Source organism: Hipposideros armiger, unplaced genomic scaffold (assembly GCF_001890085.2).
Source record: "Hipposideros armiger isolate ML-2016 unplaced genomic scaffold, ASM189008v1 scaffold_316, whole genome shotgun sequence".
NCBI classification, from domain to species: domain Eukaryota; kingdom Metazoa; phylum Chordata; class Mammalia; order Chiroptera; family Hipposideridae; genus Hipposideros; species Hipposideros armiger.
Window position 1 is genome coordinate 1,067,796 of NW_017731666.1, and position 26,887 is coordinate 1,094,682.

At 55.1% G+C, this 26,887-nt stretch overlaps 2 protein-coding genes across 5 annotated transcripts; one reads left to right on the forward strand and one right to left on the reverse strand.

Annotated features, from left to right (window-relative positions):
• The first annotated feature begins 3,799 nt into the window (after nucleotides 1-3,799).
• On the forward strand, nucleotides 3,800-17,682 carry KLHL21 (kelch like family member 21). Its single transcript, XM_019660399.1, has 4 exons — nucleotides 3,800-7,091; nucleotides 9,272-9,677; nucleotides 13,410-13,482; nucleotides 14,432-17,682. The coding sequence occupies exons 1-4, from the start codon at nucleotides 6,071-6,073 to the stop codon at nucleotides 14,723-14,725; spliced, it is 1,794 nt and encodes a 597-aa protein (XP_019515944.1). The 5' UTR covers nucleotides 3,800-6,070; the 3' UTR covers nucleotides 14,726-17,682.
• Nucleotides 17,683-19,545: 1,863 nt separating this feature from the next.
• Nucleotides 19,546-26,778, reverse strand: ZBTB48 (zinc finger and BTB domain containing 48). Of its 4 annotated transcripts, none has more exons than XM_019660417.1 (11): nucleotides 26,693-26,778; nucleotides 25,350-26,046; nucleotides 24,609-24,850; nucleotides 22,587-22,698; nucleotides 21,891-21,983; nucleotides 21,474-21,560; nucleotides 21,168-21,322; nucleotides 20,646-20,782; nucleotides 20,411-20,575; nucleotides 19,976-20,064; nucleotides 19,546-19,902 (listed from the first exon to the last, which is right to left on the reverse strand). In XM_019660417.1, exons 2-11 carry the CDS (start codon nucleotides 26,037-26,039, stop codon nucleotides 19,606-19,608), a joined length of 2,067 nt encoding a protein of 688 aa, XP_019515962.1. In that variant the 5' UTR covers nucleotides 26,040-26,046; nucleotides 26,693-26,778; the 3' UTR covers nucleotides 19,546-19,605. The 4 variants fall into 4 exon arrangements, with proteins under 4 accessions (XP_019515962.1, XP_019515965.1, XP_019515964.1 ...); XM_019660420.1 differs by having other exon boundaries at nucleotides 25,350-26,042; nucleotides 26,693-26,768; XM_019660419.1 differs by having other exon boundaries at nucleotides 25,350-26,042; nucleotides 26,607-26,753.
• Nucleotides 26,779-26,887: the final 109 nt, after the last annotated feature.

Genomic DNA, 26,887 nt, shown 5'->3' on the forward strand with positions numbered 1-26,887 from the left:
AAACATCATGAACGCCTTACAGAGTTGTCACATGTAGGTGATTTAGCCAGATTTCACCCGATTTATCTGACCACTGTGGCCAGAGCACATGTCCTGAGCCTAGCCAGTGTTATCCAGGATCAGAATCACCAGGAGCAACTTGATTTGCCGCAATAAGACAGGGCCAAGAAGGATAGTATCCTATCAGTAGTTTAAAGGTGTAAATACCAAAAAGAAAGGAAAGGGAATTTCATTATTACCTGTGGTATGATTTTTCACATAATGCACATTAACACCCTCCTCCATTAAGAAAATCTGAAACTTGGATTGTGTCATGTGACAGATCACTCTTGCTCAGAATGGGTATCCAATAAGTATTTCTTGAAGAAGTTATTTTCTTTTTTCTTTCTTATTTTTTGTTGTTGTTGTTGAGCACCTTTCCATAGGTTTATTTTCCATTTATAGATCTTCTGTAAACTTTTGCCCATTTTTCAATCCAGTTGTTCATTTGCTAATGTTGAGTTTTAAGTGTCTGTTTTATATTGTACACCAGTCTTATTACATGTGTTTTGCAAATATTTTTCTCCAAGTTTGTGGCTTATCTTTTTGTTCTCTCAAGTGTTTTGCAGAGTAGGAATTTTTAATTGTAATGAAGTCTTATCATTTTTGTTTTTATTTCAATATCTTGCTTTTGGTGTTGTATCTTAAGTCATTACAAACCCAAGGTCACCACGATTTTCTCCAATGTTCTAAGTTATACTTTTGGTTTTTACATTTTAAGACCATAATCCATTTTGAGTTAATTTTTGTGAAAAGTGTAAGGTCTGTGTCTAGATTCCTGATTTTGCCTGTGAATGTCCAGGTGTTCCAGAACCATTTGTTGGAAAAACTATCCTTTTTCCATTGACTGGCTTTTGCTCTTTTGTCAAAGATCAGTTTGACTATATTTGTGTGGGCCTATTTCTGTGCCCTCTGTTCTCTTCCACTGATCTATTTATTCTTTCATCCACACCACTGTGTCTTAACTAATGTAGCTTTTATATATAGGACAATCTTTAATGGGGTAGTGTCAGTCCTCTGAATTCGTTCTTCTCTTTCAATGTCGTGTTGGTGTTTCTTGGTCTTGACCTTTCTATATCAGCTTTAGAATCAGCTTGTCAAAACCCACAAGAAGAATCTTCATGGGATTTTTATTGGGACCGGGTTTGATCTACGAGTATATATCAAGTTGGAAAGAAATGGTATTGACAATATTGAATCTTTCTATCCATGTTCAAGGATAGAATCCATGCTCCATTTATGTAGATATTCTTTTATTCCATTCATCAGAGTTTTGTAGTTTTTCCTCATATAGGTTGTGTACCTATGTCATGAAATTTGTAACTACGTATTACATTTTTTGGTGCTAATATAAACGATATTGTGTTTTATATTTTAAATTCCAATTGTTCATTCATGTATATAAATAGCAATTGACTTTTGTATATTAACTTTGAATCTTCCAGTCACGATATAATCACTTATTACTTCCAGGAGTTTTGTTTTGTTTTTTTCTTCCTTGACTCTTTGGGATTCCTACATAGACATTCATGTCATCTATTTTCTTTTTTGTTGTTGTCCTTCTGTTATGAAGAATAGTTTTCAGGTTTTAGATTCTGTGCCTTCAAAGGCATCCTCTCCTCTGAAGAAGTTCTTAGTAAACAGCACTTCTTTCTTAGTACAGAGATGTGCCAAGGACTACCTGGTATTCCCTGCCTGCCACCCCAATGAAATAGAAAACTTTGTGGAGAAGGACCTTCTTTGTCTCTCTTTCCTTTGATTTCTCTTAGAAGTTTCGCCCTTTGGAGGAGGTGTAGAATTAATACCATCCAAAAAAGGGCTGTAACACCAATAATAGTAGACCCAAATTCAATAGCATAATGTGTAGCTGTGGGGTAATATGGTTGATTTTCTCTGTATGACAGGCTTATGTGTCTTCAATATGTTGTTTATTTCTCGGGTATACTGTACTGCCCCTGGGCTCCAGGAACCAAATCTAGAATTTCATGTTTAATGCAAGAGCATTAGCCCCAGTAGCCAGATGCGTGGAGTTTATGATTTTTTTTCTGCTTAAAAAAAAAATTTATACCTGCTGCTGAATGCTAATTCTCAGATGATTATAGTTACTTAGGAAAGAGGAGGGAAAAAGCCAACATTAGCACAGGTTGTGACAGGTTTAAAAATACTAAGAATACCATGGTTTCCCAGTAAGTAACTTGAGAATGTAGTTATTTTAATTGGGTTACCAAATATAGCTTCACCTTCCTAAATCTCACTGGCTACACTACATTCATCTGGGGAACATTCAGGAAAGATTTCTGCCTCCCACATTAACTCTATGCTTGAGTATAGGGTATGAACATAACCAACGGTTTATTTTTCCCAGAATTATTTTCTGGAGTTTCAGCTTTTTGTTCAGCTTAATAGTATATTCTTATGAATGTTTATGGATATTTTTCTGCCCTCAGTTTTCTGCCTTTCTCACTTACATTTTCAGGAGAGGAAAAAAACCTGAAAACTCTTCAAAGTATTATTTCAACTTTTAGTACCTTGACTACTGTAGTAATATATGTGTGTGAATAATTTATAATCATTAATAAATAATTTCTAAACTATGTATTGTCAACTTTTCATATAGTGAGGAAAATGACCTATGCATAGAAGAATCAAATGCATTTCTTGTGTTATGGTTCATGCAAGGAAAATATAAAGATTAATAGCTAACACTATGTACCAAACAGTTTAAATGTGTTCACTTACAGTATCTCATTTACATATAATGCACTTAATGAATAGAAAACACTATAGCATTCCTTAAAGAAAAATGTTTATACGTATATAATAAGTGCATTACAAACCATACCTTAGGTAACCCAGAATCAGAAGAAATCACGGTGTCGCAACAGGAAAAAAGGCACAATCTCTTTTTGACTCTAAATGCTAAGGCATGTGTTCCCAAATGTTCTCAAAGGGAAAAAAAAACCAGCAGCTTTTAAAATTATCTCAGTCACCCCTTGTCCTGTCTGCCTAATATTAGAATTTAAATGTCAAAATTAAGTGGTTTGAATTTTTAAAATTAAATAGTACTATTTTTTTGTTAAATTACATTATAAAGAAGTTACTTAGGCAAAAATGGTTTTCATGGTTTTAGATGGGGGTAAAACTCAGCTGAAGTTTTATTTTTTTCCTTCTCTCAGTCACTTTTTTGAAATTTTATTGGGGAAAGAATGTGTTTTTCCAGGACCCATCAGCTTCAAGTCAAGTAGTTGTCTTCAATCTAATTGTGGAGGGCACAGCTCCATGGCCCATGTGGGAATTGAACCAGCAACCTTGGTGTTATGAGCCTGCGCTCTAACCACCTGAGCTAACCAGCTATCCCTCATGGCTGAAGTTTAATCTTTAAATACAAACATTTTCCCACAAGCTATTGCTTGTGTCGATTATTTTTCAATAAAACCAGAAAAAAAACCCCAACCTATTGCCTGTTTGACTAGAGTTAACGGCTTCCTCGCCAAATAGTAATGTTTCCACCAGACCAGGGTGTTGGGTGGTATCTGAGAAGTGTAAACCCCCTCAGTTTGCTGACTACATCTGTCACAATTGTCTTACTTCAATGAATGACTTTCTCACATTCCCATTTTGAACTCAGGAGATTGATGGGAAAAAAAGGAACTAAATAGCACACCTAGGTTAGTAGGCTATTCAAAATTCCAAACACATGATAGGTTTAAATTCGTTCCTTTCTTACCGCATTTATTTATTGACTTACATATACACACATCGTTTCAAATGCTTTATCTGTTAGGCCCAAGATATTAATAATATAGCTTTTTTTCTCAACTGAATTTTTTATTTTGAACTTGTATTATTTCTTTAGTACACTGTATATGTTTAGTACAGAGAGAAAATGCAGACAAGCAAAAACAAAACAAATATAACCACCTAGAGAAAATGTTATCTTCACAATTTTTTTTGTAGGCGTGAACACAGAACAAATTGAGTCATACTGTAGGTAATCAGATTTTCCACTTGACACCATCACATGAACATCTTTCCATTTCAATAAATATCTACATTATTCTTCAAGTCTTCCCAGTAAGACTCACACATGATTTGTTGAAGTAACCCCATTAGGAATACACAAAACTGGACTCAGTTCTTAACTGTAGACATATTGCTTTGTTAAAGACTTGATTTATGCAAGGTGGGTGAGCTCTGACCCAAAGGGACTGTAGTACTTTTCCCTACAAACATCCCACTTCCTGGCTACTCAGACTCGTCACAAAGCCTGTGCAAGTAAGCTATTGGCGGGGCTCCTGGGCCCAGGAATGCTGCTGCCGCAGTTAATAGCTGTGTGAACAGTCCATCTATGGGCAACAGGCAGCCCGCCTGGGTACCTGACTGTTTTCTTACTCAGGCCTGTGCTTCCCATGCTGAAATTTAGACCAGATATTCTCATGGCAGGATGATGAGATTTCAGGGACAAGAGAAAGCCTACAGTTCTCATTTCAGAGATGCAATAAAAACAAGATGCCTTCTGCAAAGGCTGTGCAGACTTAGCTGGAACCGAGAAATGACAGCCACGCCCCTGCCCTGGGCTCGGGCTGGGACACTCCTGGGGCTGGAGGGTTCATCAGGAGTGTCTGTGAGGCCTACCCGCATGGGGGTGGGGAACTATTAAATAACAAAACCCCAGGTTTCATCTGCAAAAGTAGGGCTGGAGGCAAAACAAGGGTCTTTTCTAAAACTGAACAAAGCGAACACTAAAGGAAAAAATGGGTTTCCAAGTGAGGTTTTTTTTTCCATATGGTTTTGTTGAAAATGCAGTCATGGTATTGTATCTATTAGAACCAAAATAAGACAGATTCCTTTCTTGACTGCCACCCCACAAGTGACTGACATTTCTGAACGGCCACATTTCCTGGTTTTTAAGGCAGTCCCCTGTCTGACCTTGAGCTGAACGCACTGTCCCGACCCCTAGTATCCCCTCTCGTGGAACAGGAAAGAAACTGCTTTTTCCCAAAATAACTTTCTGGTGCTTTAAGTTTTTTGTTCAGTTTAATAGTACATTTGTACTTCTTAGGAATTTCTCTTATCCTCAGCTTTCTCCTTTCACAGTTCCATCTCCAGGAGTGGAGGAGGCAAAGAGAGGTGGCGGTGGCCGTGTGACCAACCCCAGAGCAGGCCTGCCCCCTTCGGAGGGCAGCTCTGGAGCCTGAAAGAGTCCCTATGAATCGGAAACTGCAATTACGCCTTGTTATGCTGACGAAAGTTAATGACCGAGTTAGTCAAGTTTGAAACTCCTGCAGGAACACAGTGGAGCCGATTCCTGGCATCTGGCCCCGTGTCACTTACAAATGCGCCAAGAAAAAACGTCACCTCAAAACCTTATACTTGTTCATGCTTTGGTCCTGAATGGTGAAAATCCTGTTGTTTGAAATTTTTTCCGTGAAAGGGTTAACTAGCAACCCATGGAACTAGTGGCATTGAAAAAAAAGCCATTGTACCGAGCTGCCCTAGAGCTCGGGGGCGGACGCAGTTGGGAGGTCTGGCGCGAAAGGATAGCTTCGGTTTCGGGCGCCGCGCTCGCCCCCACTGAACACGGTTTTGTTCAGCAACCGGGCCGGGCTGGCTCGTGCGTAGGCCCTGGAGGGCCCCCATTCCGGAGCGCGGCGCTGCAAACCCTCATTGAGAACATTTGTCACCCGCCGTCCCGGGCCCGAGCGTCGGCAGGAGGCTGATGGAAGCCCGGGAAGGGCAGAGAGAGGGAGCAGGCGCGGGCGGCGGTGACTCAGCCGGGAGCGCGGGGGCGGGCGCGCGCGAGGGAGGCTGAGCCAGCTCGGTTCGCCCGGTGGCCGCGCCAGGCGCGGAGAGGTTAAGTGGGTGGTGCCGCCGGCGCCCCGCCCACGCCTGGGCTGGCCCCCAGAGGCCGAGGCGCCCGGCCGTATTTATAGAGGCGGCGGCGGGCGCGCCGTGTCTTTCCCGCTGGCCCCGGCCGCGGCCTCGTGGAGCAGCGCGGTACCCCTCCCCTGCGTCCCGCAGCGAAGGCGCCATGGAGCGGCCGGCGCCCTTGGCCGTCCTCCCTTTCTCGGACCCTGCGCACGCGCTGAGCCTGCTGCGCGGCCTGAGCCAGCTCCGTGCGGAGCGCAAATTCCTGGACGTAACCCTGGAGGCGGCGGGCGGGCGCGACTTCCCGGCGCACCGCGCCGTGCTGGCAGCCGCCAGCCCCTACTTCCGCGCCATGTTCGCCGGGCAGCTGCGCGAGAGCCGCGCAGAGCGGGTGCGCCTGCACGGCGTGCCGCCCGACATGCTGCAGCTGCTGCTCGACTTCAGCTACACTGGCCGCGTGGCCGTGAGCGGCGACAACGCCGAGCCGCTTCTGCGCGCCGCAGACCTGCTGCAGTTCCCGGCCGTGAAGGAGGCATGCGGCGCCTTCCTGCAACAGCAGCTCGACCTGGCCAACTGCCTGGACATGCAGGACTTCGCCGAGGCCTTCAGCTGCGCGGGTCTGGCGAACGCGGCGCAGCGCTTTATTCTGCGCCACGTGGGCGAGCTGGGCGCGGAGCAGCTGGAACGGCTGCCGCTGGCGCGCCTGCTGCGCTACCTGCGCGACGACGGGCTGTGCGTGCCCAAGGAAGAGGCCGCCTACCAGCTGGCGCTGCGCTGGGTGCGCGCCGACCCGCCGCGTCGCGCCGCGCACTGGCCGCAGCTGCTGGAGGCTGTGCGCCTGCCCTTCGTGCGCCGCTTCTACCTGCTGGCTCACGTCGAGGCCGAGCCACTGGTGGCGCGCTGCCCGCCCTGCTTGCGCCTGCTGCGCGAGGCACGCGACTTCCAAGCGGCGCGCTATGACCGCCACGACCGCGGCCCCTGCCCTCGCATGCGCCCACGCCCCTCCACTGGCCTCGCGGAGATCCTCGTGCTCGTGGGTGGCTGCGACCAGGACTGCGACGAGCTGGTCACAGTCGACTGCTACAACCCGCAGACGGGCCAGTGGCGCTACCTGGCCGAGTTCCCCGACCACCTGGGTGGGGGCTACAGCATCGTGGCGCTGGGCAACGACATCTACGTGACAGGTGAGTGGATTGTTCAGGAGGACTCTAAGCCGGCCGGCTTCTTCAGGCAGGGGTCTCTCGAGTTGGTCACCTGCGCCCCTGGGGGGGGGGCACGTATACTTGCCAGAGACACCCACAGAACGTGGAGTCCAGAACCCCACCTGAGTGCAGGCAGTTACTTCCCTTTCCCCAAGCTGGCCAGTGGGTAGGGCTCTAGGATGGATACTTTGGACCTAGAAGAGCCCCTTGTGTAGCGGGGACAAGTGGTTGATTGTGGGTCTCTAACTCGTACATTGTCGTTGCCTGGGTAGCCCACTCCTTGCTGGGGAGGTGCAACCATCCCCACCCCACCCCCATTTGGTTGGATGATACTGGGGCATTCACCCCACACAACGGGTGCTTTCTTTTCTCTCTAAGGGTGGTCAGGGACAGGTCCTGGGCTGACTCACTGTGAGGCATCCATTCTCCACTCCTGGGGATTTCTCCCTCCCAGCTGAGCCACCCAGGCTTCCTGACGCCTGCATTTTGTCATCGGTGACTAGATTCTCTCAGACTTGCACCTTGGCTATGCTCTGTGGGTCACATGGTGTTTAGGCTGCTCCCTGCCCAGCGACTGTAAACATAGTCACATGCTAAGAGGTTTTCTTCCAGTTACTTGGCCCAAGCCCCAAAACACTGCCGAGTCATGCTGGGCGGGTCCCAGCCAGCCCCAGTTCTGGGCTTCTCCCACATTTTTTATTAAGGCTAAATCCTGGCTCAAACAGAAGGCTGCCTCCTTCCATGGGGTGAGGAGGGGCGGTGTCTGTGACGGCTATATAAGGGAAGAAGCAGACTAAGTGTGCGTTCAGGCCCTGCTGAGGGCTGTTATCAGGCAGTGAGGCCCCGTAGGGGCTGGGCCATTTCAGTGGCTGTGCCCAGCCTGGCACATTCCAGAGAAAGCCACCTCTGAGACTCGCTTGAGTATTCCTGTGGGGCTGCGAGCTGACAAGTGGGAGGCATCCCAGCCGAAGGACGTGCTTCCTTGGCCTTCAGCTCCAGGTCCAGCCTCTGCTGGCATCTTCCAGAATCAGCCCCTTTGCAATCTAAGGTTGGCCGTGTGTTGTTTGGGAACTGTGCCCCTCATCCCCAAATCTGGCCAGGGAACTCCCTCCCCAAACTGGTCAGACTGGCCCCAACTTTGCACACCCATAAATGTCTCAGCTGAGCAGCTAATCCTTTGGGTTTAGACAGGTGGCTTGGTCGTTCCAGACAGCTGCCTGTAGGGAATTTCACGGGGGCGAGCTAGCGGCCTCAGCTGCTGTAGACAGTTCTCCTATAGAAGGGAGGAGGCAGGCAGAGCGCACTTCATAGGAACCTTGTTTTCTCCCTGTAAAAAAAAGCTCAGGGCCATGAGACGGATAGAATGTCAGGCCTGGTCCGCCTGTGGCGCCAGCTTTGGAGTAGGGAATGCAACCCCAGGGTTCTGGGGTCCCTTCATGCTGAGGGAATTCTAAGTCCTGAGTAGACCTGGTTTAATTGCTGATTACAGTCAGCACCAGTTTTTTATTTTTTAGCTTTTTTATTTAAATAAATACAGAAACGTAGACATATATTTGTGTGATCTGATGAGTATTTCCAAACAAGGCATGTCAGTAACCTGCACCTAAACCAAGAAGCAGAGCCCAGAAGTCCACTCACAGCATGACTTTCTGTGTTGGGTCTCTTGCTTGCAGCGTGGAGTAGACTTCCTCTCAGCTATTTCTGGCACAGCCTTCATTAGGGGATGGCCAGGAAGCCTAGAATTTGGTGAGCAAGTCTCTACGCACCCCACCCCATGTGCTTTGTGGCTCCCTGGGAGAACTGACTCAGACCTGATGCCCTGGGCCAGCTGAGGTGCTTGACTGTATTTGGGGTCCAGACCGAGGTTGCTGTTTACTTAGAATTGCAGCCCCAGGGCCTTTGCTTGGCTTGCAGAGATTTGGCAGTGTTGTATGGCATGAAGCTCTGGCGCCCTCCTGGGCAGCGGGCAGCACCTGCATTGCCTTAGCCCTGGCATGGAGCCCCTGGCCTGGGTATCGATGAGGGAGGACGTGTGTTTACCTCAAAGCCCAGAGATTCATCCCTCCCCTGGAGACACCCTCTCGGAAGTTCAGGGACTCGTAGGTGGGTGACTCACCCCAAGTCGGCATGGGCTGACCTGTCCATCGTACATGTCCCGGCAGGTGGGTCCGATGGCTCCCGGCTCTACGACTGTGTGTGGAGGTACAACTCGAGCGTGAACGAGTGGACGGAGGTGGCTCCCATGTTGAAGGCCCGCGAGTACCACAGCTCCTCTGTGCTGGACGGGCTGTTGTACGTGGTAGCCTCAGACAGCACGGAGCGCTATGACCACACCACCGACTCCTGGGAGGCCCTCCAGCCCATGACCTACCCCATGGACAATTGCTCCACCACAGCCTGCCGTGGCCAGCTCTATGCCGTCGGCTCGCTGGCTGGCAAGGAGACCATGGTGATGCAGTGCTACCACCCGGACACGGACCTGTGGTCGCTGGTGGACTGTGGCCAGCTCCCGCCCTGGTCCTTTGCCCCCAAGACAGTGACTCTGAATGGACTCATGTATTTCATCAGGTGAGTTCCCAGGGGCCAAGGCCACTGTGTGATGCTAAGCATATCATTGCTGTTCTCCCATTACACAGATAAGGGAACTGAGGCCAGGCTGGGATCCGAGAAGGGGTCTTTCTGACCTGGAGCAGCTGTTTCTTTCTGCCGCGTTTCTTCGAGCGCTTTCTCAGGGCTTCTAGGTTTTCTTAACCAAGAGATCCCAAGTGTGGTGGAGTGAGGTCCTTTCAGAGAATGTTTCTGAGGTTCATAGACGCTGAATGAAATGTGTCCTTTTGCTGAACTTTCACCTGGAGGATCCACTAAAGGCCCTGGCTGTTCCCACATCGCATTGGTTCAAAGGGAACCTGCCCTATCGAAGAGGGATTCTTTTTTTTCCCCAGCTGAGCCATCCTGCCACCTTTTGGCAGCTCAATGGCTGCTCAGCTCGGGCCGGGCATCAAACTGCTGTTGCTCAGAGCTCAAACTCTTGAGCGAGCTCTTAACCAACTGAGCCACTCGGCCAGCCCTTAAGAGGGATTCTTTATAAAAGACCAGTGGAGAGCTTTTAGGGGAGCTGTGCACTTGTCAGAGGGGCCCTTTGCTCATCTAGCAGTGTCCACGCTCAGGCAGGTGGTACAAGAAACCAAGTGGAGGGTTCGGGCCCGCTCCCTGTTGAAAGCAGCACTTTCGTGTCCAGTGCATTTTCGCAGGTTCTGTCCATTCCCTTCCCGCCTGGCCTGGCATGGAGAGGGCTCATGACGGAATGAATGCAAGTGTCCGAGGATCCTACCAGTTCAGGATCTGGTGTTGAGCAGGACCCGAAGCTACCTGTGGGAATGATGACAGTAGCTAGCGCCTGTTTGGGCCCCGGTGTGCTGAGTGCCGTGTGGCCCGCTTTGTGGACGTTTTCATGGTTGGTGTCTCTGACTGTCTGATGAGATGGGCACTGCTGTCGTCCCTGTTCCAGAGGCGTAGAGGGGTAAGGGGCTTCCAGCCACGGGCTTTAAGTGGTGGCACAAGGTTTGAACCGAGGACATCCGTCCCAGGTCCCTGTGTGGTGTCACTGTACCATGTCCTCCCTGGACCAGCCAGGCTGCAGCCCTGGCAGCATGGAGCGGAGATGGACAGCCATTGGGTCACTGTGTCCACTGGTCATGATGATAGTCACAGCTAAATGCCCCCTCCTTATGGGCCAGTGGACAGCCGGGGAACTGGAGCGCCTGCCTGCTGTGCACAGCTTGTGTGTGTCTGCGGCTCCCCTTCCTGGCCTGGAGCCTGCCTGAGGTTACCGGACCAGGAGGGAAGGGGAAGGTATGAACGCAGCTTCCCTTTTCCTCTCAGAGGACCTGTGAGCTTCGCTTCTCAGCACGCCCCGCCCCCCGCCATCTGAGCTGCCCCCAGGCTCCAGGCTCCTTCCCAGGCTTTCTGGGTAAGCACATTAGGACAGAGGTGGCTGCTTGCAAGTTGCCAAGGGGCCAGGCAAGTGGCCACGTGTGCCAGGAACCTGCGGCCTGCCTAGAATCTCTGCCAGCCCCTGGTCCTGTTACAAACATCTGACCCTTCGCCCGGCTCCCCCAAGTCGTGGTAGATGTCTTCAAAGAGGAGGTGGAGGCATCTATAAATACAGCTTATCAGAGTGCCAGCCCCTGGGCCATAGTTGCAGGCTGGTGCCTTTGAGAATGTCCTCCCGCCCTGTGGTCCTGGAGCAAGGGTGTCCGAGGGCCGGCCTGCCTTGTAAGGCCCCTACGCTTTCCTCTCCTGGTTCCAGTCACTTGTCATTGCTAAACCACCCCATGTGGAAGCATTAGGTGCCTCCTGCCCCCACACCCCCTGTTAGCCTTTGTAAGAGTCCACCTAAGCCACAGGGTGGGGAGCTGGGGAAGACGGGATTAGCTCTGCCCCTTCCCCCCATCTGGCTGTAAAAGTGAGCCGCCAGGAAGGCAGCACATTTGTCCCTCAGGTGGGTAGTGGGGGCCTGGCCTTGTGTGAGCGTGCAGGCAAAGCCTGGGTCTCATGCACTCGAGTGTAGAGCCACCTTGTTCGTGCAGTTTGGTACCTCCTGAGCCACATAACCCCCTCCTCGGAATGCCAGCCATCAGGGCAGTTCCTGCCAAAAGGTGCCATCCCAGGCAGGCAGGCAGTGCTCTGTGGAGGCCTCATCCCCTCACTGCTGCTGTCCTGGGCTGTGAGCAGTGACCCTGAGCAGTGACCGGCTGCCTCATCCTCGCCAGACGGTGCCTGCCCTGGTCCTTGGTTAAGGTGGCTCCTTGGCCAGGGTGCCCGGTCCCTACAAGCGAAGGGGCTGGGAACATTTTTCAGCCTGGTGCCTTCTGGCTGCAGCTTACGTGTCCCTGCTGGGTGGCAGGTACCCCAGTGTGTCACGTCCTGCGTGGCAAGGGCAAATGGGACACGAGAGGGGCGACGCAGATTGAATAAAGAGAGACAGAAGTAAGATTTAAGAGCGAGACCAAGGGACTCAGCCTTCAGAGTTAGACTGAGCTCCGAATCGGGTCGACGCATGGTTTTTATTGATAATTTTCAAGGAAGTAAACTGCTATGCTGTAAGTCATTAACCGTATATTCTTGTGCGCCTTAAGGCCTTTTCCATTGACCTTTTCCCAGTGTACTCCAGCAAATGCTATGCCTTCGTACTCCACCACATTGCCCCAGGACATAATTACATGTCCTCCCAGGGGAGACAGCTGATATCATTCCATCAGGTCCCAGTCAGACCGAGACACTCCCCGAGACAGCTTTACAGATATCATTCCATCCAGCCTCAGTTTTCCGAGACACTCTCTCGACTAATGGGTCAGAGGCTAATGCAGAGGGGGTGGTCTAAGAATCGGCTGTAAGGCGACACCAGTGGGTTCCAGTATTAATTGTCGTCATATGGTCTCCAACGTGAGAATGACTTTTACATTACACTGAGATAGTTAGAGGTAAGAAAAATCAAAGCAAGGGTGATATTTCATCACCTATGAGAAAAGTGCAGAATTGAAATCTCTGCATCCGTAAATGAGGTTTTGTTGGGACGCAGCTGCCCCTTTATATACGTGTGCCTGTGGCTGCTGGTTGTGCTAGGATGGCAGTGTTGGGGAAGGTCTACAGGGCCTAAAGTATTTCTTGCCTGGCCACCCTGCTGACCCCTGACCTGGGAATATTATTTCTACTGTTTCGGAGGCAGTGTCTTTGAACCCTTGATTGCAGGGATAGGAGCGTGCCACATAAGGTTGAAGGGAAGCACAGCATTGGTGTCTTCCTTCCTGCAGCCGTGGTTACCCTGCTGGGCGCTGGGGACGCAGCAGTGAGCAGGATGGGATTACGGGGCTGGCAGCGGTGGTGAGGGCATTGGCCAGGGCACGCGGGGAGGGGGTGGTGGGGCTGCCTGGACTGCACAGCCACAGAAGGATGAGTGGTGGGAAGGACCCTGATAAGTTCAATATCTGAAGCAAACTGGCATGGCCGCAGTGAGGGGAGGGGGCAGTGTGTTGGTGCTGGGCGGTGGGGAAGGGTTTAAGCACCTGAAGGCGTGATCTTTAGGTTTGGGGAGCAGGCTGGGTTGTGTCCTTGAAGCCCAGGCCAGATAGGTGGTGGGGGCCTGAAGTCAGGGATAGAGTCTCACTGGCCATTGGGTTGCCAAACGGCACCAAAGACGCCCCCAAAGGCAAAGGGCTTGGAGGACCCTCCTCTGCAGCCCTTCGCACGCAGGGGCGCTCCCTTCCTCGCTCTGAGCTGCTGTCCTCGTTCTGCCCACAGGGACGACTCTGCCGAGGTGGATGTGTACAACCCTGCAAAAAACGAGTGGGACAAGATCCCATCCATGAACCAGGTACGTCTGCCTGTGTTGGAAGCACAGGCCGGTCCTATTTTCTGGCCCAAGTGCCATCCTACGTATTTGGGAGACAGTCCTGGTGATCGGGACCTGTGTTGAGCCCTTTCCCGGTGTTCTGTCACTTAACAGAGGGCCAGTGTGGTCCTCAGTTTGTACTTGAGGGTTACTGGGACACCAAGACCTTAAATAAGATCCCAGGGTCACACAGCTCAGCGAGGTGTGGACCCATGTGGACCAGCATTCATTGAGTAGCTGCCATGGAGCAGAGAGCATCCTGGGGAAGAGTGTTCCGCAGACAGACAAGTGCAGAGGCCCGGGCGGGGCGTGCCTGGTGTGCTCCTGGAACAGACCCCACAGCTCAGTGTGGCTGGAGCAGCACGAACAAGCGGACCACAGGGGACGAGGTCAGACAGGAGGCCTTTGGGGACTGACATCTACAACGTCGCAGCTTCCCTTCTTCACATCTAGGGGCTGTGGCTTCATGGTTTGCCCCATAATGAGCTATACGTGCTCATGATAGCAAATCTGGGAAAGATGGGGTAGCCTCATGGCTCAGAGCCCAGACTTTGGGTCAAGTCCCAGCTCTGCAGCTATCAGCCACGTGAGGCTGTGTCCCCATCTTACAGACGGGGAAGACAGTTGTGCCCACCTTAGAGGGCTAGTGCTGCTCACAGGGTGACTTGGTGCCTCTGTAGCCCCCTGAGCACCATAGATGGGGTGTGGCATGTAACCCCTGGGCGTGGAGCCCCGTTTCCTAGCTGGTGTGTAGGAAAGATATTGGCCTGTCCTGGGAAGCGTGCAGAGGTTGGCTCCCAGCACCACTTCCAGAAATGCTCAGGCAGCCCCTCCCGAGGGTCCCGGGCGCCTTCTCCATGGAGAGGGGCTGCAGGGACTCTGCCGTGCCCTGGCTGCCGGCCTTCGCTCACCTGTCCCCCTTGGCCCACAGGTGCACGTGGGGGGCAGCCTGGCCGTCCTCGGAGGGAAGCTGTATGTGTCGGGGGGCTATGACAATACGTTTGAACTCTCGGACGTGGTGGAGGCCTACGACCCTGAGACTCGGGCATGGAGCGTGGTGGGACGGCTCCCGGAGCCCACCTTCTGGCATGGCAGCGTCAGCATCTTCCGCCAGTTCATGCCCCAGACGCTCTCGGGTGGGCATGGCTTTGAGCTGGACAGTGGCAGCAGTGACATGGATGTGGGCCGGCCCCGGCCACCGCAGAACCCTCACGAGCTGCACTAGCCCAGGCCTGGCCCAGGGAGGGCCTCGGTGCAGGTAACCCAGCACCTCTGAGGGGCAGCCACCCCTCCTTCGTGCACGAGGACAGGTTGGGCTCGCCTGGCAGAGCACAGACTCGGGCTGCTGAGCAAGCGTCGGGGTCTGACGCCTGCGGAGTCCTGTGCATCCAGAGCCTGAGTTACAGCTGCTGGGGCCAAAGCCAGCTGTGAGCGCCCCTCCCTTGGTCCAGGAAGGGTTTCCTCCCCGCCGGCACGTCTCTGGCTCCCAGCAGGTCACCCCAGCCTGTGGCGCCCCCACCTCACCAATGCAGCACACACCCCACCTGCTGCCACCACCTGGAGGAGAGGAGGGCCACTTCTGTGGTGTGATTGGGGTCGAGGAAGTCCTCCTCCCATGGAAGTCTGAGAATGACCCGGCTGTACTGGAACACTGGGAATCAGGCGGAAGATGGCTGCAGTAGGGTCCCAAACTCTGTCCAGTCTGGACGTCCCACCTGGCCAGCTCCCCAGAGGAAGGGGGTCTCACACCAAAAGACCCCTCACTGAGATGGGCCTCCAAGAGGTGAGCTCAGACCCTGGGGTGCAGGGCCGTGGGCCTGGACAGGAGTGTGGCCTTGGGGGCCCAGAGGGACTTGCTAAGTGTTTGCTGTCTCTAGTGGACCTGGATGGAGGCAGACACTGGGTGTCCCTGTTCACCCACCCCACTGGCTGGCGTGCTCCCCCCTGGCTTGGAGACCTCCGGGACCTTGTCTCAGGGTGAGGCAGGGAGGGCAGAAGCCTGCAAGTCCAAGGTTGAAGCCCAGGCAGGCAGACAGCTGCAGACGCCCTCACCAGCCAGCCTGTGAACGAGAATCCTGCCTCTTGCAAAGCAAGCTCTGGGCAGCATGGCCTCGGTGGTTGGTCACAGGTTTGAAATGCAGTTTGGCCTTTCCTTAGAAGAAGAGGGCAGCCGGAACCAGGGTTGGATTGGTTTGATTTTTTTCTGTTACAGTGCCTCTGCCGAAGCTTTCTGCAGGGTGAGGGGGGCAGTGCCTTAAGCCCCTCAGAAGCACGGGCTCCCAGGAAACCCCACAGTTCAGGGGTCCCTGTTTTCTCTGAGGAGTGGGAGCATTTCCGTGGATTGGGTGGTCTTGTCTCCACAAAGTCTCCAAAGTAGCCTTTGCTTGAATTTGTTTTCCTTCCAGAGAGAAGGGTGTTTGCATTTTCCTCGTTAGATAAATTGAAAGCAAATGTTCATTGCGTTGCCTTCACCCAGTGAACTAAGTTGGCCAGGTAGCATGGTGGCTCTGGGGAGGAAGTCTAGTAGCCTTCGCGCTGTCCGGTGGGCCCTCCTGTGTGCGGTGTCATCGCTCCAGGTTAGAAATTGTGCTCCCGGACACGCTGCTGGAGCGGCCACAGCTCACAGCCAGCCCCTCCCTTCCTCTTGGGATTGCCCCTCCTGAGCACCCACTGTGCGCCAGGCACTGTTGGAGGTGGGGGCGGGGGCGGGCCTGCCAGAGGCTCCTGTGGGCCTCGGGGAAGTGTACCTGGGCTCCATGTGCTCAGTCAGCCGCTCCGCACTGGTGCTTCCTGCCCAGGCGTCTGCTCCCTGGGGACCGTCCCCCGGGTTTGCCTTCATCCCTCCTGGGCGAGTCCGGGCTCACCTGCCCCTCTCACCCCAGCCGTGGTCTTAGCCCTCAATGCTCCCTGTCCACGGGCTGCTGTGGCTGAGCCCACCCAGAGGTTGTCTGTGCCCCGTGGGTTGGCTGTCTTCCGTTCCTTTGCAGGCAGAGACAGCCCAGGTGTGATGGCTTGTGTCCTGTCAGTGGCACAGGGACAGCAGGTAGGGCTGGGCCTCATGGGATTGATCAAGCCCTGATTATATATAGCCAGCGCCGAGCTCAGTGCCAGAGTGACCGTGTATTGCCCAGTTAGTGAGGGGACATGTCACACAGATATTGTGATAACTTATGACAGGTCATGTGGAGGGCCTCCCAGAGGACGGATGCAGTAGGCCTTGGTCTCATAGAGACTGCTGGCACCCTTCCTTGGGGCTGTCTCCCTAGCAGGCCCCCTTGGCAGCCCAAGAGGGTGAAGCAGGGAGTGGAAAGTTGGTGTGTGCTATGGTCACCGGAGCTCTCTCCTCCTCCCTCCAGACAGGCATAGCTGTGACCCTGTCAAGGTCAAGGATTTCCCCTGGGCAGCAGAGTACCTAAAGCTTTGTTGTTGAGACAGGGCTGCAAACGCTCTTGCTTTTCTTATAAAACCAGCCTTTGTCTGGCCTTCCCTCGTGGCAGGGGGCCCAGTGTCCTGAGTTCTGCTCCTTCTCTTTTTGATATTTCACCCCGACTGGCCACCCTAGGACTGACCATCCCACTGTCTGGCGGCTGCCCAGATGACGGTTGGTTTGGTGTGGGCCAGTGAAGGAGAGAACAGGGTTGGGTTGGTGTCCGTCTCCAGGTCCCCGCCACCCAGACTCGGTCTTTGATTTTAAAGACTCAGGACGACAGGAAGGGGAGGCAGCAGCCTCAGCAGCAGCAGGTCCCCCCAGTCTCCAGCTGGCAGTCCAGGGTCAGGGACAGCCCCTCAGAAACGTCTGCGCCCTTCTCTGCACTCCTGGCTTCCCGTCGTGGGTTCTGTGCTGCCAAGGGGCCCCCACTTCACAGATGTCTGCGCACTGACTTGGGGAGAGGCTGGGCCACTGGGGGTGTTGGATGCACACGCCTTTATCAGCCTACAAGACAGATTAAGTTATGAGAATTCAGTGATAGTATTTAATACTGATCTATGGAGTATTCTATATTTATGACTTCAGAGACTTAGGTACTAGCGGACACCCTCCCTCAGTGTCCAGCACCCAGTTCCAACCCCCGAGGGTGGGGTCGGTTTGCGTATTTATTTGTTCTGTAGGCTTACGTGTCCAGAATCCTGTAAGGTTTTAGGATTCCTTCAATACATTTTGAAATAAAAATATTTCCTAGACACTTGGTGTTGTAGCCTTTATGCTGCCGTCTGGAAACCTTTGGGCTGAGGCCGAGCGCGTCAGGCAAGGGAAGCAGAGAGGTGTCGAGGACCAGTGTCCCCGTGCTGGTGGCGTTGGGGGAGTGTACCCGGGGCTTCTGCTGTCTTGGGGGCAAAGCTTTTCAGGCCCAGTCTCGTCTTGAATCATTACAAGGTATGAAGTAAAGAGGCGGCCAAGCCCAAGACACGAGGAACACAGGTGGTTTGTCCAAAGCTGGTTTCGGCCTCCATGACTCCGCCTGTTGGCACGCTGCCCCTGCCCCTCCTGTCGGCGCGGTCCCTGGCTGATGAGATATCCTGTCTGGGTGAACCTCGGACCCTTCAAATGACAGAAGGTCCTGGTAGAGGCCGTGGACTCCCGGGGCCAGGAAGTTCAGAAATGTCCCTCACCTCTGCAGGCCCTCCGAACCCAAGGAGGAGTGCCTGGGCTGGGAAGGGAGCATTTTGAGGCCATAGTTTGCCTTTTTAATATCCTTGCCAAAATAGCTCTGAAGCAGCTCAGAACCTGGGTGTCCATCATTGCACTTGAACTCTCACTACCTCTGAGCTCCCCAGAAGTCACGGGATAAAAGGAAAGACGGTTAGATATGTTCTGGGTCTAAACAGAAGGTAGCGTTCCTCCCAAAACTCCAGGAGGAACTTGGCACAGCATGGGGCTGGTGTTTCAGGGATCCGCCTGTGATGGAATTTAAGTCTGGCCTGACTCAAGCTCTTGGGGTCATGACCATCACTACCACTCGTTCAGAGTTCCGCCCCAGGCCAAGCACTGAGCAGCACTGCTGGGTGGGGCGATTGTAACTTTGCACAGATTCTGACACTTCTCCCATTGAGGGCTGGGGTCGAGTTCCCTCCCCTGGAATCTGGGGAGTGACTTTCTTGGTGACTGGACTAACAGCATGGCAGAGGTGATACTGGCTTCCAGGGCTAGGTCATAAAAAGGCCCCACAGGCTTGGGCACCCAGCCACCAAGCTGCGAGGACATGCAAGCAACCGGTGGAGAGGGGCACAGGCCCACAGCCAGGCCCAGAAGTAAGCCATCTTCAGAGCAACCCGACCCCAGGGAAGTTCTGGGGTGGTTTGTAGTCCAGCAGTCGAGAACTGGAACAGTAGGCTCCCTCATTTAATTGTCTAGGAAGCGTGTACTGTTACTAATTCCATTAAAAGATGAGGAAATGTGGTTAGTGACCTGCCCCGCGTCACAGAGCTGTAAATAAGGAGTTGGGAAGGAATCGAGATGCACTCTTCCTCTGACACACAGCACCCCATCGTTCCCCATGTCAGAACCAGGGGCCTGGCCTTGCCTGTGCCCCAGGCTTCCTGGACAAGCTAACCAAGCTCAGGCCCTCCCAAGGAAGGGTCTCATCTGCGGGCGTGCCTCCAACCAGGGTTCAGCCACGACCACAACCCTTCCCAGGCCCCTTGAGGGGGGCCACACAGTCACCGGTGGAAGCCTTGAGCCAGTGAGGCCGGCGTCTGCGGCCCTGGCCACTCTGACTTCAGGGCCTCAGTAATGAATTCTGCCCCCACCAGCTGGCAGCACCCCAGCTATGAAATAGGATTGCTACTCCTGAGTCGGACCCCTGTTCCCAGTTCTAAAACCCTGACTGAAGGAGGGATAGGACACAGATGACAGCTTCCCGAGCTGAGGCTTGGCCCCCAAAACTACCCGCCCAAGTGTTGCTCTGGTGAGGTCTCCTGACAAAGTGGGGAACTGCTGGCTGAGCTCTAAGGGGCACTGTTTCTTCTAGGGGACACGGTGGGGAACTAGCACATCTGAAGGCCAGGTTACTGGAGATCAGACCACTGGTCAAGCAGAAACAACCTAGTCCAAAGTCATGTGGTTTATTGAGGGTGGGAGCCACGTGGGCTGTGGCGGGTGTGGGGCTATGTGTCACAGTCCTCAGGAATGGCAGCTGTGATGAGGAGCGAGGATTCCATGACACCCGGGCTGGCGAAGCTCTCCTCCGCACACAGTCTCTGGCCAGGGAGCTGGGAGGCCAGGCCCCCTTGGGCCAGGGACTCCACGATGACCTCAGCGGAGCCCACCTCCAGCTCAGCAGGCGGCTGGAGCGCCACCACCACCATCTTCTCGTCCTCGATGACCAGGTTCCGGAGCTTGCGCTGCCGTGGGTTGTAGTTCTCCACCCGGTCGTGGATCTCCATGTGCCTCCGCAGGTGGGCCTGGGGGGAGGGGGGCTCAGGGCTGTGCTGGGAGGGAGCCCCAGGAGACGGGAGGAGGTGACCCCAGGCTTACCTGCCGGGTGAACTTGTAGCCACACTCGGTGCACTCAAACTTCCTTACTCCCTTGTGCCTGCGGACGTGCACACGCAGCTGCTCCACAGCTGCAGGCGGAAAGCCCCGTTAGGAGAGCCGGTAGTGGGAAGGGAAGTGGGCCTCGCCCTGAGGTGGGAGTCCTCTGGGTTTGCAACTGCCAGGCTATACAGTGCCACCCCGCAGTCACTACAGTCCAGGGCCCTGGGGAGCTTCCACCACCTCCACTTTGGTCAAAGCAGGTGGGAATGGGGAGTGGGAGAGGTCCCCACCGAGGAGGAGCATGGGAAAGCCACTGCTGCACCTGACTCCTTCCGCTGGAGACACCAACTCTAGTGGGCAAGGAATGGAGATGTCCCGCCCTCGGCTTTGCCCAGGGCAGGGGGAGGGGGGAGATGCCTTCGCTCGCCCGGGTACCTTTGAAGGTCTTCCCACAGATCTGGCAGAAGTGGGGCCGGCCCTCCTGGTGGCGGCTGGCCACATGCCTCAGCAGGGGCCCCTTCTCGGTGAAGCGCTGCTCGCAGAACTCACAGCTGAAGGGCCTCTCGCCAGTGTGGGTGCGGTTGTGCTTGTCCAGGCTGGCTGCGGGGACAAGCGAGGGCTCAGCCACAAGGCCTCAGCCCTGGGACAGGGAGGGACGGGCCTGCCTCACCTTGGGTGCGGAAGGTCTTGCCGCAGAGGTGGCACTGGAAAGGCTTCTCGCCCGTGTGTGTGCGCAGATGCATGTTGAGATTGGCCTTCTGGGTGAAGGCATGGCTGCAGAACTCACAGACATACGGCCTCTCGTTCCTGTCCGGGTGGGGGACACAGGCAGAGGCCATCACCGAGGGAAGCGGCCCCTTTGCTCCGCTGAAGCTGGGAGCATGCCTGGCTCCAGAGCCAAGGAAGCAGCAAGGCCGAAGAAAGCCTGCCTGATCACTGGGACGGCCCAGGCTTTGAGGAGCTGCCTGGCAGAAGGAGGGCTCGGGCAGCGCCAGGAACGGGGCACTGGCTCCAGCCCAGAGCCTGTTGGAGCCTGGACTAGGTCCAGGCTGGACCCCCCAGCTGCCCCCAACCCAGAAAGGCTGCAGGCGTCACACTCAGCGTGGAGGGCACCCTGTTCCAGGTGGCAGCAAACTGCCTTCCCAGAAGCCAACTCGCTGGCCTGGAGCCAGCAGCAGGGACAGGCCCCCACCTGTGCTTGGCCTTGATGTGCATCTGTAGGCCGTTCCGGCTCGAGGCCCGGTGCCCGCACTCCTCACACACAAACAGCTTCTCCCCGCGGTGCTTGAAAGCCTCATGCAGCTGCAGTTCCGTTCGGGACAGGAAGCACTTGGCACAGGTGGGACACTGCGGGGCAGAGGGGACAGGTAGAGGGAGCAAGGCCAGGAGAAGGCAGGGTGGGGCTGCTGTGGGAGCCCCTCCTCCCCTGGGCCTTCTGGGCCAGCTCCAGTCCAGCACGGACGTGCCGGCCCAGCCCTCGGCACAGCCTGGCACTTACGGCGTGGGGCTTGGGGGCTCCATGCAGCTTGATCATGTGACTCTGCAAGTCCTTCTTCTGCATGAACTGCTGGGAGCAGGAGGAACACTGGAAAACAGGCCCACAGTCACCAAGGCAGTCTGCACCCACAACCCTGGCCACTCCTGAGCCATGAAGGGGCCAGGGCAGGGCCCAGCCAGGGGCTCCCTGCCCTGGTGTGAGGGATGTACCAGGGAGGCCCCGTGCCATACCCACAGGGATGCTGAACCTGCCCGCCCTGGAAAGAAACAAGGGCCCAAAAAGGGCCAGTGGCCCTGCCCGAAGGCATGGGGGCACCGGGTGGGTGGGGAAGGCTGGGCTCCTTGGGAGGCGCCTGGCACCATCCCACGTAACGGGCTGCCCCTTGGCCCACGGCCCTGGGGACAGGCCGAGCCTGACCTTGTAGGGCATCTCCCCTGTGTGGGTCACCATGTGCACCCGCAGCTCCATCCTCCGGCGGAAGGTCTCCTGACACACGGAGCACGTGAAGACCTGGCAGTGTGAGGGGCAAGCAGGGCTGGCATCAGGGGGGGCCTCTGCCTGCGACGGCGGCCTCTGCCCGGGCTTCCACTCGCTGCTGGGAGGAGCCTGCCCGAGGAGGGGGCCGCTAGGGTGGGAGAGGGCAACACGTAACCTGCCTGCCCTGACCCTGACCACAGCAAACCCACCACAGCAGGCCCTTCTCAGGCCCGACAGGCTGGAGGCAGGGGCCCATCGGCCTTTCCTGCCCTTGGCAACAAGCCTCTAGACAGACAAGGGCAGGATCTGGCTGGCCATACGTACCACATGGCGGGCCAGCAGGGCAGGGGAGTGGCCAGGTGGCCTTGCCCAGCAACCACCCTTCCACTGAGGTACCCCTTCCGCAAGGCCCAGGGGCCGGGCAGGCAAACCCAAAATGCCTCCCTCAAAGTCCCTCCCGGGCCGTCCCTTCTGCTCTTGAGACGTGTGTCCCCCCACCTGTAATACCAGGGAGCCAACACGATGGCATCCAAGGACCCTGCAGCTCTCGAGAGCACTGTCCCAGCTAAGACAGTCTCCTGGGGGACCCTCCCAGATGGCAGGAACAGAGGCCAGCGTGCCCCTGCCCACAAGTACCTGTTCTGAGCGGTTCATACAATTCCGGGCTTCGTGCTCCAGGAGGTTCTCCTTCCGAAAGTAACATTTTCCACATTTGGGACACTCGAAGGGCTTCTCCCCAGTGTGTTTCCTGCCGAGGAAAGCAATTACGAGTGTGGGGTCTGAGTGCACTTCCCACCTTGTCCTCACCCCGCGCCCCTTCTGCTCCCCGAGGCTCACCACACGGCTGGTGAATCCGGAGGGGGAGCCCGGAAATCCCTCTTCCTGCTTCAGGCCCAGCTCCAGGCCTGAGGGGGGGCCCCCCCGGCCCGGCCCCTCTCTCCTCGCCTCTGGCTACCCCTAGTGCAGCCACCCCTGGGCCCCCGCCTGAGCCTAGCAGTCTCCACTCCGCGCCAGCACTCATACAGCTTTTAACTTCAGTAGCCAGACGGGCGCTCAAATAGTCAGATCTCATCACCTCTTTACTCAGAATCCGCCCGTGCCTGTATTCCACCCTGAGAAAAGGCCTGGGGGCCTGTGACGGTGTAGGGGGCTGGCCTCACTCCCCAGGTCGCTATGCCGGTGTTCACCAACCCACGGCTCACCCCCACCCCAGAGCCTCTGCACCGGCTCTTCTCTCAGCGCAAAAGCTCTCCCCAGCTCTCCACTCAGTGAACGTCCTCGCCTCTTAGTCCGCTCACAGCTTTAAAACTGCAGCCCTAGCTCCGCAACCCTTGGCACTGCTGTCCTTTTTCTTTTCTCTGGCACTTCCTGCCTTGCATGCCGCTGTCAAGTGACGTATCTGGTAGTTGGCAGCCTGCATCGCCCCACTAGAAGGCAAGCTCCCCAAGGCCTCTTTGCTTTGTTCGCTAAGGTTTCCCAAGCGCCCAGAACCGTCTTGTCAGCTACTTGGCAGACAGCTTGTTGAATGAATGAACTAAATGAACCCTAACCCTGGAACCTATGAGTGGCACCAAGAGCTCTTACAAGCTAAGCTGCCATTGGTCAGACTTCTCTCATTCTCTGCTGCTACACACAGTGTTCTCGTTCTCCATCCCAATGACCTCAAGAGGCCGTCACTCCCTCCTAGTTCTTAGGGCCAGTGTGGCAGCCTGCAGCCCAAGGTGGGGATGGGCAGTGCCTAGACCCGAGTCTTACACTGGGTTAGTGACCAGGCCGATGTGGATCACCCCAGGGTGCTTCCCACACTGGGACTTCCCCAAAGACTCCACTGGTGGCAGCTGCCCCAAAGCAGGGGGAGCAAACAGGTTCCCCTCCTCCCAGCTCCAACTCGTCCATCGCCAGCAGCGTCCCCGAGTGTCATACTGAGAAAATGCATGTGGCCCAACTTGGCTCGGCAAGAAATCGCACCATGGCGGACCAGTAATGTCTTGGGCTAGGGAGTGACAGGAAGGCAAGTCACCTAGCGGCCATCCCTGGAGGCCTTGCAGAGACTCTGGGTCAGCTCTGTCCAACTCGGCAGCCAGGGACATGTGGCTAGTGTGTGAGAGGAACTGAATTTATTTCACTTTAATTACTTCTATTTTAAGTTAAAATTGCTTCTTGTGGCATCTGATTTCCTTATTGGACACTACGGCTTCAGACAAATGATCTTTTATGCTCCACTGACACCCCAGGGCTAACATTTCCCCAGAAATGCAGGCGGCACCAATCCTAAAGATTAACATCTTGGCCCGAAGCCCACACTCTGGGCCTTCAGAAATACCTAAGATGGGGCCTCGGCCACAGCACAGGGACACAGGCTTCTCATCCCCTCAGCAGAAGCCAGCTGAAGGTCAAGGTCCACAGTGAGTAGAACTTGTTGACAAGGTGTCCACAAACCCACTCCAACGACAGGGCTCACAGTAGGAGGGGACAAAGGAATCAGACCCAAGGCTAGGTTCTCACCCCTGGTGATCAGCGGCGTGCCAACCCCAGGCACTATGTGGGTCTGAAATGGAGCCCCTGGCCTTACGTGGCCCAGAAAGGGGGAGCACGGGCCCCCTCCCCCAACATGGAAATGGCAGACAGGAAAAGCAAATAGAAAAACAGAATGTTTACCTGTTATGGACTTTTAGATAATATTTGCTGAGGAACTTTTTATGACATGTGGGGCATTCAACTGGCACGGCTGTACCTTTTCTGTTCTCAGGGGGCTCGGCTGCTGGGGAGCCTGCACTCAGCGCTGGCTCGGCAGCACAGGACTTTCTGAGGACATTGGATTTCCTCCTGCTGGACACTGTCTCCATCTCAGAAACATAATCGCCATCCCCGTCGTCCTCAACTTGAACCACCACTTCCCACTAGAGCAGAAGAGGCAGCAGATGGGGGGGCGCGGTCACCAAATTAATCAGCCAGGGCTCTGGATCTGCAGGGCAGCCAGCTCCACCCAGTTCCCTCCCAAGGCCCAAGGCCCAAGGCCAGGCAGAGCCCCAGATGAGTCCCTCTGTCTGCGACTGTTCCCTTCAGGATCCCAGGGCAGGCGGCACCCGAATCTTGCATTTGGAGAGCAGTGGCTCTCTATGTGGGGAACTGGAAGTCTGGCTGGATTTCCCTACCCTGGGGAAGCACCTGTAACCCTGATGCCTCCCACTCCACCCCAAGAAGCTGGCAACCACAGACAGCTGTGACTCGCAGAAAAGGCAGCCCAAGGCTGCAGGGATGCCAGTTTCCTATGTTTGGCCAAAGCCTGTTTCAAACCCACATAACAGATTCTACCTTGGAGTCCAGGTTATGCCAGGAAAGTGTCAGTCTCTTCCCCCCACTCCTGCCTTTTCATTTCCAGCACCCTGGGCACGGTACCTCATTATTCCCGCCCGGTAGCTGGGCACCTTCAGCCTCAAAAGGCCTTGGGGGTACTTTGCAATCCTCAGGCTCCTTGTCCTCTGGGGGACAAAGCTTTAGGGCCTGCTTGAGTTTCCCACGCAGGAAGGAGGGGCTCTCACTCTGAGCAGGGAGACCAAGCTGGGGCCTCTGGGGGCTGTGACTGCCGCTGAGCTCCTGGTCCCTAGGGACTTGACCCACCGTCCTTGAAACTTCCTCTTCCTCCAAGCCTGCCAACTCCTTGAGATGGCTGTTCGCATCCTGGGGGTCGGGTTTCCCCAGCCCACTCTGGCCACTTGGTGCCTGTCCCACTGAGGTTTTGGGCTTGAAGCTCTGGCACAGCTCCACAGCCTCTGGCACTCGCAGCTCCCTGGCTGCCAGGAGCACCTGATCCCGATTCCCGGAGGTGAGAGCGAGGTGACCGGTGTAGAAAAAGTCCAACAAGAGGCCAAAAATCTCGGCGAAGCCAGCAGGGAGGACAACGCTGCCCCCTGAGCCATCCCCATAGAGGCTCTGGAAGAAGTGGCTGCAGCAGGCAAGGACACTCCAGTGCGCCTTGAACACCAGGCCTCCCACGTCCAGGGTGGCATCACAATACTGGCCCTTCTCCCGCTGCTTGTTGAGCTCCTGCAGAACCCGCACGCTGTGCTGGATAAAGGAACCATCCATGGTCTGTCTGGAGGAAAGGAAGGCAAAAGTGACAACCTGGCAAGCCCAACCCAGGACGAACAAGAGAAAGCCCCTGGGTTTGAGAAGAGGGAAAGAGGAGATGGCCTCTACTCAGTCACATTTATCACAAGAGGGCTTGGATCAAGGTTAGAGCGTGCACGCTGAGACAGGAATGGATTGAAAGTCCCCCCCCCCCCGGGGCGAGGGCCAAGTGAGCAGCCCATACGGGGGTTGGTCAGAGAGCGTGGGTGGTGGAGGCGCAAGGGGACAAGGTGGGGGTAGGAGGCATATCTTGGCGGGAGATGAGACAGGGTCGTGAAGGAGCGCTGGTGGGAGGAATCCAAGTTTGGGGAAAGAGGTGGGGGATCAGGGCGAACTGATCCTCCTGGTGCAGTGAGACGACCCGGGGCAGGGGAGGGGAGCGGCTGCTGACAGGTGAGCGGAGCTCATGCCCCGCCCACACGTCCTGAGCGGCCGGGCGGAAGGCGACCGCAGTCATACTCCGTCAGTGCCCACGGAGGCCCGTAGCGCTTTACTCCCTCGCCCCACACCCCCCGATCTTCTCACCCGGGCCCGTCCGCCCTGCGCCGACCCCACCGGTCCCGGGCCGCGTCAACTCCACTCCCACCAAGCAACTACCGGGCCGCACGCACCCGACCGACCGTACGGAGACGCCGCCGTCGCCGCCGCCGCCGGACGTGACGTCTAGTCGAGCCCGCCGGGGCGGAACACCTCCGAGGCGCAGGGATTCTAGCTCCAGCATCTGAGGGCGGGACCACTCAGAGAACAGCCAATGGAATGTGAAGGGGGCGGGGCCATGTCCAAAGGTCTCGACGCTGGGCCCGCCT